Source organism: Diabrotica virgifera, chromosome 2 (genome assembly GCF_917563875.1).
Source record: "Diabrotica virgifera virgifera chromosome 2, PGI_DIABVI_V3a".
Taxonomy (NCBI): Eukaryota; Metazoa; Arthropoda; class Insecta; order Coleoptera; family Chrysomelidae; genus Diabrotica; species Diabrotica virgifera.
This window is the reverse complement of record NC_065444.1, coordinates 51561123-51572648: the sequence shown is the minus strand read 5'-3', so window position 1 is coordinate 51572648 and position 11526 is coordinate 51561123. Positions and strand designations below refer to the sequence as shown.

The 11526-nt window shown below is 33.9% G+C and overlaps 1 protein-coding gene across 1 annotated transcript; it reads right to left on the bottom strand.

The window, feature by feature from the left end:
• Positions 1-3264: 3264 nt before the first annotated feature.
• LOC126879505 (uncharacterized) lies at positions 3265-8230 on the bottom strand. Its single transcript, XM_050642565.1, has 2 exons — positions 7830-8230; positions 3265-7268 (listed from the first exon to the last, which is right to left on the bottom strand). Exon 2 carries the CDS (start codon positions 4775-4777, stop codon positions 3380-3382), a length of 1398 nt encoding a protein of 465 aa, XP_050498522.1. The 5' UTR covers positions 4778-7268; positions 7830-8230; the 3' UTR covers positions 3265-3379.
• Positions 8231-11526: the final 3296 nt, after the last annotated feature.

Genomic DNA, 11526 nt, shown 5'->3' with positions numbered 1-11526 from the left:
AGGAAGATATTAGCTTAAACAACCCTGTTAAGCTAATCTTCTTCCGATGAAGTTGAAGAATCCACATCGTCCATGGTGTTGTCAGGCAGTAAATCCTTTACATGAAATTGACCAATTCGCTTATTAGTCGAATTGTCCTTTAATTCATAAATCAAAGGAGATATTACCCTTGAGACAGTACATGGGACATATTTCTGGCAAAACTTTGCAGAAATGGCATCACCCTTATTGGATTTGACAAAATTGCGCTTTAAGACTCGATCACCAACAAAGAATCGCAGATCTCGTTTCCTCAAATTATAGTGCTGCTGGTTCCTTAGGTAAGAAGTTTTTAACTTCTTCCTAATGTCTGCGAAAATATGAGGTAACGTCTGGAGATCATCTAAGCGATGAAGTTTCTCAGATATTTGAGGAAGATTTTCGGAATTGTCTGAAATTACACCAAAATAATCACCTGATAAAGCCACATTCCTACCAAAATTCAAATATGCTGGAGAGCACTGGGTAACTTCATGGACAGAAGTCCTTATGGCTTGAGCTATGGAATGAATATATTGATCCCAAGCTCTGTGATCAGGGTAAGTATAGGACCTTAGAGCTGTGACAATACTGCGATTTACTCTCTCAGTATGATTTGCTTGTGGATGGTAGGCAGCATTATAAAAGGTCTTTTGAACCTTATATTTAGCTAGAAGATCTTTAAAGGCCTTCGATACAAACTGAGGACCGTTGTCACATGACACAATTTGAGGAACACCATACACCAAAAAGACTTGTTCCTCCAAATATTTTAAAATTGCTGGAGTTGTGGCCTGGCGAAGGGGACAAACTAAAGGAAATTTAGTGAAATAATCCACAACTACCAGGCAATAGGTATTACCCTTGTAACTCCGAGGATAAGGTCCAATGAGATCCATTGAGATCATCTGCCAAGGAAAATTTATGTTCCTGAAGGAACCCATAAGTCCAGCCTGTGGTAGGTTACTTGGTTTACAAGTAGCACAAACCATGCATTTAGAAATGTACCTTTTTATAGACTTCCGCATACCAGGCCAATAATATAATTCGGCAATACGGTGATAAGTCTTATAAAAACCAAAATGACCCGCCGTAACTTCATCATGAAACATATGCAGAATATTTTCCCTATTTGGCGTAGGTACAACTATTTTCCACTCCGACATATTGGATAAGGACTCTATCGGACTTAAGATGTGTTTGTACAGAATATTATTCTCTACCTTAAAATCAGGATATTTTTGTGGGTCCTGAGTGACCCTATCAATCATATTCTGATACCACATATCAGGACTTAAAGAGGACAGATCTAGGACATTAATATCATGGACACGTGAAAGAGCATCTGCGACCACTACCCCGTTTGCCTTTCTATGGACAATCTTATATGAATAGGCAGCCAGTTTGCATATCCATCGAGAAAGCCTCTGTGAAGGGTTTTTCATACTATGAAGCCATACTAAGGAACTATGATCAGTAATTATAGTGAAATTACGACCTTCCAGATAATAACGAAAAGCTTCTAACCCATGGATGATAGCTAAGAGTTCTTTCTCCGTAGTTGAATAGTTTTTCTGGGCCTTGTTCAACTTCTTACTAGTGTACGCTATGGGGTGTTCGGAGCCATCTTTCAACTGAAATAATACGCCTCCAGAAGCTGTATTAGAGCAATCTGTCATTAGATAAAAATGCTCATCAAAATTAGGTGACATCATAACCGGAGCGCTCGTTAAAGCATCTTTAACGCGCCTAAAAGCTTCGTCAGCCTCAGGAGTCCAAGTAATGGTCTGTCCCTTTTTCCTGTTCTTCAAAAGATCAGTAAGAGGTGACAACAAAGTAGAGTAGGACGGTACAAATCGCCGATAATAGCCACACATTCCCAATATCCTACGGACTTGGGTGGTGGTCTTTGGTATAGGAAAATTTTTGATAGCAACTATTTTCTCAGGATCAGTCCTCAGCCCCTGGTTATCCACAACATAACCCAAGAACTTAAGACTAGGGCGACAAAACTGACATTTATCCAGATTGACCGTTAGATTAGCTTCCTTAAGACGTAAAAATAACTTATCTAAAATTTCCATATGAAGGGAAAAATCAGGAGTGACAACCAAAATATCGTCTAAATAATAGAAAACATAGGGCTCTAACGGTGGACCAATGACTAAATCCATCAGACGACACATTGTCTGAGGAGCAGAAACAAGACCGAAAGGCATGGTGACAAACTGGAATAATCCTTTACCACTGACAGCAAAAGCAGTATACTTCTTGCTCTCTTCACTCAGTGGGATCTGTAGGAAGGCCTTAGACAAATCAATAGAAGAGATGTATTTGGCATTCTGAAGTTTGCTCAAAATCACATCTATTCTGGGGATAGGATAAGCATCCCTGTTAGTTGTGATACTGTTTAGTTTTCGACCGTCAAAGCAGATCCTGAAGGATCCATCCTTCTTCTTCGTTAACCAGAGCGGAGAACAGTAGGACGATGTTGAAGGTTCTATGATATTTAAAGCAAGCATCGAATCTACTTCCTTTTCTAAATCTGCCTGCCAGGCTTGAGGTATGGGGTACTGATATAATCTGAAAGGAGTGGGATTTCCCACTTCGATAGTGTGAGAGATTAACGACGTACGACCTAGTTTGTCTTTTGAAGAAAGAGTAGTAAATTTAGAGATCATACTCTCTAATTGCCTTTGTTCAGAGCTTGATAAACTAGCAAAATCGTGAATAGCACTAAGGGTAGATAAATTAAATTCAGATATGGAAAAAGAAAAATCAGAACAACTTAAGGTACTATTGAAAGCATTGAAAAAGTCCATACCTAAAATTATAGAATTCTGCACGGAAGGAATAACATAAAATGTAATTTCCCTACATAAATCTGCCACTGTGATTTTAATTTGGAGTTTGCCCGTAATGGACTGAACTGTACCATCTGCAGTAGATACTTGCAAAGATGAAATGGGCATAATGGGAATACTAGAATTTTTCAATAAATTTAACGAATGTGCCCCTATCAATGAAATATTAGAGCCACTATCTAACAAAGCTAAACACGATTGTCCTAAAATTTGAATAGGAAGATATGGCCTATTATCATTTTGTTTCCTAACTAATAACGAATTAATATCTAGATCTAAAGTATTTGGTTGTCTACAACCGTTATATGGAACTAACCCAGACGTATCATCATCATTAACAAAACTAGAATCTAATATAGATAATGGAACCACATTACTATCACAATTATTATTGTTACGTTGAACACTACCAATCAAAGAAGCGTTTGTAAATGACCATCTGTGATCATTTGAATCAAGCGAATCTAACGTATTATCTATAGAAATAAATTTCTGGTTTAATTTTGTTTTGTGGTGTGTGCTGCTTTCTTGAACGACACCCCTTTCCCTTTTCGTGAAGATGGGTTTGGGTTGCTGGATGTGCTTGGTCCAGCAGTTTCGTTTGACGATGGGGTTTGATTCCCTGATTGGATGTTGGACGGAGAAACGTTCAGGGGACGGACCTCCGACGTGTCGTTTCCCGAACACTTAGAACAGTTTCTTTTAAGGGTGTTCTCTCGGCCACAACCATGGCAGAAAATACGATTTTGAGGAATCCCACAATTGTAAAATGGGTGACCAGGCTGATCACAATTCCAGCAGACAAGAGAACTAACAACCGAAACATTATGTTCATGACCCTTATTTAGCCAAGAACGTTGCCTAAAGGAAGTTGGCTGAGAAGAAGAGTTAGAAGAGGATCGAGATGTGGATGGAGGTTGAGAAGACCAGGATAACGTTTCCTCCAAACGTTTGCATTTTATAGTAAGGTCATCAATGTTCTGAATGTCCATAAGAGCTAATTGTTGATGATAAAAGGGCAATAGACATTTAAGGATGATTTTAATTTTAGCTAAATCTGACAAAGGAGTGTCTAAACGACTACACATACCTAATATAGTATTAATAAACATAGTAACAGATTCCCCAGGTTTCTGCTTATGATTCTTAATTTGATCTAATAAATCATCCTGGAATGAATACGGAAGAAAATCCGACTTCAACTTTTTAATCAGATCAGACCAACAAGAAAAATTACCCCTGTTATTCATAAACCATGTAAAAGCGGTCCCGGTGAACAACTCAGCAGAAGCAGCAAACAGATCCTCTTCAGAAACACCTCTAGATATTCGAAGACATTCAACCCTTTCTAAAAATGACATCACATCAGTGTGCTGTTTTTCACCTGAAAATGAAATACCCCATTTGTGTACTTGAACAGGTTTGGAGTACGTAAAGCTAGGTACATTGACTGAAGCATTAGGAGTAGAGGTAGCAATGGGGTTAACTCTAGAATCAAGTTCACCCTCTAGTGTTAATATTTTAAGAGAAACAGACCTCTTGAACGGTTCCTGTTCTTCAGAAGGACAGTGTAGCAAGTGTACACGGGCAGAAATATGGCCTAGACGAGATGTTAATCGCGCATACTCTGTATCCTTTACAGTTCCCCTAAACTTTTCGATTTTTTTAGACAAGCTGTCCAATGTTTCAGTGATTCCTTTTTGCTGTTCCTCAAAAGGAAGGGATACAGCTGAAATTTGGAGAAAACTTCTATTGCCAGCTTCTTGTTTCAAAGCACCTCTCAAAAGATTGCGTTTTTTATCGACAGTTGTCGACTCCTCTGGCATTATGTCCCGAATCTTTAATTCATAATCCAATTCATCCACCAGAAGATGTTCAGCTTTAAAAGCACACATGATGAGAGCAAAGTTATTGACAAATAGTCCAAAGAACAGAAATATGAAAAATATGAAAATATGAAAGTTTGCACGCAAAATATATATAATATAAACCGAGAAAATATCAGCAACACACCAACAAAATCAAAATAGCCAGCAAAAAAAAAAATATATATATAATGCAGTATATAATCTAATAAATAAGATCAAATAAATATATAAGATCAAATAAATGGATAAATAATCCAATAAATATTGTATACTCAAGTAAACCTACTACCTAAATACTGGAAGTAAATTTTTTTATTTATATGTAACTTACCACCACTCTAGAAAAAATATATATCTATAATAATAATAATAATAATCAACACTTAGTTGTACCTCCAACTATACCACTATTGACTGAAGAAATAAAATTGTTATATGAATTATATTATTAATAGCAATATTAAATATAAGTTCCCAATAAAAATTCAAAATCTAACCCAGAATGTAAGCTGCACAAACATATACTATAATGAGGTCCCAAAATATAAACAAAAATCAAAACAGCGTTTAAGAATACCTGATATGTATCAGAAATTAAAAATAAAATAAATAAGTAACAATATGTGTATAGGATACCAAACGGAAATAACAAAGAGATTTCAGATAAAAGAGAAGAATTGACCTAAATGAATACTGTCTCAGACCAAAAATAAAGCCCCACGTTGGGCGCCAATGTAACAACTAGCTGATGATTTTCTGTTGGAGTGAATGAAAAGGGAGTGGTAAACTCCAACAGAAGTAGTAAAAAGAAGAAGGTCTACTTAATGTAGCCAAAGGACAAAAATGTGTGGCTTCTCCGTTGAAGAAGCTGGAGTAACTAAAATACAACTTTGTAGTAGTATTTGTATGGAAGGATGCCAAGACAAAGAATATCGAATTGATACAGGACTAGAGATGAGAAATCATTAACAGATAGATATAACTTGAATGGCTAGCTAAATATGTATGAGAAGGGCCACTTGACACTCAAGGAAGGATTCGGCCAATTTGCACGGCTATTTTTGGCCAGACAATAGATTAAAGGAAGTGACAATGATGGCTCGAAAAGAAGATATGAAGATAATGTTCAGAAAATAGATAGAGTAAATATAATAATATACTGAAAATAGAATGAATTTTTGGGCGCCAGAAGAAGGATAACTAGGTTAACGCTCTTCCAGGTATTCTACGCTGCTATAGAGTATGTTAAATTTGTAGTACAAGTATGTGAAAAGTTATTAAAGATTATTAAATTATAAAATATACTACTAAAAATAAAGGAGTAATAAGAAAAAAAAATCACAATAAATGTATATTTATTGAATGTAACTACTAGATCTTTTTAACAATCTCTGAGTTAGGACAAGTAACTAGTGTGTAACTCTAACATGACAGGAAAAAGTGATACTAGTGAAAGTCAATTACAAAATCATCATACAACTATGATCTAAGAATACTCTTTATAAGGTTAGAAAAACTGACTACGGGTACCTCTAATACAGGAAGTACAACTTACAACTAGGTTAGTAGAACCCTCACCAAATAATAATTGTACGTTTATAATACGTACACCTTAATTAAATACTACCTGATACTATATATAACATATAAATACCTCACTGTGAGTGGGACAGGCACAAGCCTTATTGAATAAATAAACCTACGAGTGGATACACAGATCCTTTTCCTAACTCGTGGTTTATAATAGTAATAATAACAAGTGAAACCAAAAACTAATCTGAGGGATTAGAATCCAGAAGTTCATATGAATTTAATAAATTAAAGTTAAAGTTAAATAAAGTTAATAAGTTAAAGTTAAGTAAAGTTAATAAGTTCAAGTTAAATAAAGTTAATAATTACAATTTTGACTAATATGTGAAGTTAATTTTTAAAAATTTAATTAAACATATACTAAAATAATGGAATGAGTTTAAATAATTATACAAAAGTGGAACACAGCCTAAAAATAATCAAGATAAGAGTACCGACTACTATTATCAGGGAAAATATCTGAGCTCAGAAATTTATACCTTTATAGATTGCAGAGTGTTGGGGAACGCTATCAATTAAATATTATGTTGTAAAGAAAAAAAAACCTATAAAAAATATAAAGCAGGAAAAATGTGTGTGCAATTGAACTATAAAAAAAAAATGTACTAAATATCACAAAACCAGTCTGTCTTTAATAAGAGCACAGTAAATGTTCCCAAACAAACCACTCTTTCCTAATCTTGAAGTTGATGTAATGAGCACCCAAGGGTGCTAACTCTCGCTAGCAGCTGTCCTGCTGGAGGTACAGGAGAGGAAGACTGGTAGAAAGCAGCTGAAGGTACTCAAAACTGTTGGAAAGCAGCTGGAGGTACTCAAAAAAAAAAGAAAATGTGGAAATAATCCAGGCTGGTCGCCTATTGATTGTTTCTCTCTGTGTGGTCTGGCCTTGGTGTTGTTGTAGGGTGGCTTTAAGATTTCATGGTAGGTGCTAAAAAAAACACAGTGTGGTGTTACTACCAATCTACCAATGTCAAAAAAAAGAAGCAAGAGATACGAGGAGGTGTTTTTATTCCTATGGGAATAAGAAGAAATAGGTCATTAAGTCCAAAAACTTGAATGACTAGACAGCTTGACCTTTTATCAGGTTGCTATCAGATGACCTTGGTCAAATAACACAAGTAATTTCCAATTGAAATACAAAATATAATTACTGTGAAAGAATATTTTATTATAATATATACACCGGTATATAGATATATTATACAAGGATGAAATATAGTAAGACTAAGCGATGGATACTTATTTGATCATCGTTCAAAAGATAGGAGTTCTGTAGACTTGAAAGGAATATAAAAAATGGAGTTTAAATTAGCTCTATTTTCCAACTGGAAGCACAAATTAACAACGAATATTGAATTATCTCTAGATGAGTTTGATCCATGAAAATAAAACATAAAAACCATGAAAATAGACTATGTGAAACTTAGTTAGCAAATGTCAAGGACTTCCAAAATGGCTGAATAAAATACTTAATAAAATGTGTATTTACCGGGGTAGAACTCATTGGATATAGTATGCTCTAAAATTCTTCAAATCCACTGCTGCTGGATAACTTCACTATACTTTTATTGTAATATTTAATCAATTTGGAACTGAGAATTAGAGGTGAATAATTGAGTCTAATGACCCCGCACACTACGATTCAGACCGAACACTCGAGAAACAATGGCAATCCAAGGCTCACGTTCACAGCTGAATCCTTCGTACCCCTCTACTAAGCATTGGCTGTCAAAGTGGGGAAACCAATGTTGCCACGTTTTAAATGTGACGTCATCAAGCATTTAAAAATTCTGAGATGGGTTTAAGTTCTATTTGAATAAACATTGAAAGAAAATAATTCTGAAAATAATTAAATAATATTTTGGATAGTTAAATAATATCTTCCCATCAATAATCGATTCTATAAGGGGCGGAACGTCACAATAGGTATATCCGTGCAAAAGATACTAGGGGGGTACGGACTTTTGACTAGCACTGTAGATATGGCATTCACAACCCAAGGTAAATGAATAAATAAAATAATAACAAGGTGTTCCGGAGATCGAAGAAGGGTATCAACTATCAATAAGAATTAAGAAGAGTGCAAATGCAAAAATAGACCAAAAGAGGATTGAAGATAAATAAAGACAACACCTAATAGGTGCAAAAATAAATAAGTAAAATAAGTAAAAGTAGCAAACAAATTTTAGAAGGAAATAAAGAATATTAACCAATCGAAAAATACTTCTTGTTATACTTCTTTAGTGATACTAAGGTTTGCTATTATTATGACAATTTTAACTCTCGACTCTCGAGACTAGAACTAGAATCTGTAGGCGAAGTGTGATGGATTCGACCATTATTGGATGGAAGTTCATTTTATCTAACAATAAAAGACAGAAATCTTTTGTTTTCTATACTTCGACAAAATGTATTACAATTTATTGTCCCTATTAGTCCTGTCGCCAGGGGGGGTACAACGGCCTCGTTAATTCAGATGGACTTACTCAAGTTTTTTTTATGTATTTTGACCCGTAGAACACGAATTTTTTGGGTAACAGTTGATCCGGATGTCGATAAGATTGTTAGAGACCAAGAACTTGAGGAATCAAATAACAGCGATTTTTGGCAAAACAAAACACTATTTTGTATTTTTTGGGCCATTTTAAGTAAAAAATATTTCTACAAGTTTTTTCGTAGGATGCACAGTTTTCGAGATAAACGCGGTTGAACTTTAAAAAAATCGAAAAATTGCAATTTTTGAACCCGAATAACTTTTGATTAAAAAATAAAATAGCAAGTCTGCTTACCGCATTTAAAAGTTTAAGTCAAATTATATCGGTTTTGATTATTTCCATTGGTAAAAATTTATTTTTTTATTGTTTAACAAAGCTATAAACACGTAGGGTTTCCCGTGCTTTTACATGTGTTTTAACGCATGTAACGTAGAAATAGTCTTGATTGCACTAGTACCTATTCTACCTACTCGTTCGATTTTAAATGAGAAATCATAGAAACATCACTCACGCACTAGTTGTTTGTAGCTTTGTTTAACAATAACACAATAAATTTTTAGCAATGCAAATAATCAAAACCGACATAATTTGACTTGAACTTTCAAAGGCGCTAAGCAGAATTGCTATTTTATTTTTTAATCAAAAGTTATTCGGGTTTAAAAATTGCAGTTTTTCGATTTTTTGAAAGTTCAACCGCGTTTATCTCGAAAACTGTGCATCCTACTAAAAAACTTGTAGAAATATTTTTTGCTTAAAATGACCCAAAAAATACAAAATATTGTTTTGTTTTGCCAAAAATCGCTGTTATTTGATTCCTCAAGTTCTTGGTCTATAACAATCTTATCGACATCCGGATCAACTGTTACCCAAAAAATTCGTGTTCTACGGGTCAAAATACATAAAAAAAAACTTGGGTAAGTCCATCTGAATTAACGAGGCCGTTGTACCCCCCCTGGCGACAGGACTATATAGCTGATTCGGCAGAGTGCCTTTCTCAAGTGATGTATTTTTACTATGCGCCTACCTTTTATAGTCTATAACTGAATAAGTTGGAGAGTAAAGAGCTCTGTCTCAAGCTCAAGTTAGTCATTCAGGTATATCAGTAATAGGTATTTTTTAATTTATTAATTTCCATGGATTCTATTAAAGATATCATAAGGCCTTTATTTTGAATATCAAGAATTTGAAATTGGTCATCAATAGAATGATTATGATCTAGAAGGTAAGTGCGTATTGTACCCTCGGAGATCGCTGGGAAAATTTACACTCAAAATAACAAAATTCAGTTTGGCAACACTGTGTGAATGTTGATAGTAACATATCCCTTTTAACAGAACTGTAATTTAGTCCAGACAAATTAATATATTTTTTTGCAAACAAAAATGAGATTTTTCAACCAAATAATTTTTCAAATATGATGTGCAAAATAATTTTTAATTGGGTTCTGTTAATGAACTTGCTTTTTTTGTTATTAAAGTAAAAAAAACTTAAAATTTCACTCATTAAATCATTCTCGTCCAGTTATCGTTTTAATTATTTTAACTGTACGAATATCCGTCGACTAATTCTGAATGATTAATGGGTTGTTAAAACATTTTATCTGTAGCCGCTCATGGAATGTCTTAAAAATATCGAATTTCATTGATAAAATGTGCATATCCCATAGATCTTTCTATTATTGAAAGTCCTTTTCTGTTCTGCTATTCGTTTGTTAAAGGTTCTATTACCAGTTTGACCAATGTAAGTTTTTGGGAAGTCATCACATGTAAGTTTGTATACACCACTGTATACGTGCTTTTCCTTGTTTTTCTTAAAATATTTGCTTAAATTGTTTGTTCTGAAAGCTAGTATTAGTCCTTACTTTTTTATTAAATAATGTTAAAATTTTCTTTTTTATTAAGTAAATATAATTGAAAACTTTCGTATTAGAAAATGTATAAAAAAATGACAAATAATTCCAATATTATCTATTAATAAATTTATTCATGAATTCCGTCATAAATAACTGGCTTTAGTAGCAACAGCGCCACCCGAATTCGAGCTAAAAATTGTCTGTTGTCGTTTCCGATCAATAAATTAGGTCTGTATCTATATTAAAGTCGGCAAATCTGTCTGATGACCTCTCTATATCAAAATAGTTTTAAAACTTCCATGTTTTGTTACTAAGAGACTCCACCATCGACGAATACAGAAGAATTGTTCGCTGAGATTCAAGGAATTTGAAGATTTATCTCTTTATTTGCTTTCAGTATTAGTCATGCCACATAACTTCATGTAGTGGACACATATTTGTAGTTTGATGTCAATGTTACTTTAAGAAATAATGTTTTCCATTATTTACAAAGTACTCATCTCAATAGTTTACAATTGCAAACTAAAACTAATGTTGTCTTATACCTATTCCAACAATTCAAAATAGGTGTGGTAAAATAAATATTTCTTTCATAATTATTACACTATTCTGCTACATATCTGATGCTGGTTTTCTAATTAGAACTATAGACCAGGACGCATCTGTAAAAATATTAGTACATTTCGATGTTGAGAGGTGACTCATGTTTTTTTTGCAGAAATTGCTTGAAAATAACACATATAATAATATTTGAGTTATCCTCCCACTCAAAAAGATGCGGAACATTGTTTAAATAATCAAAATGTCAAAAAATTAAGGAAAAATTCGATTTTTTCTTG

Bases quoted from the DNA above. Each gene is read 5' to 3' on its own strand.
- LOC126879505 (XM_050642565.1), bottom strand. From the start codon at position 4,777: ATGTGTGCTTTTAAAGCTGAACATCTTCTGGTGGATGAATTGGATTAT.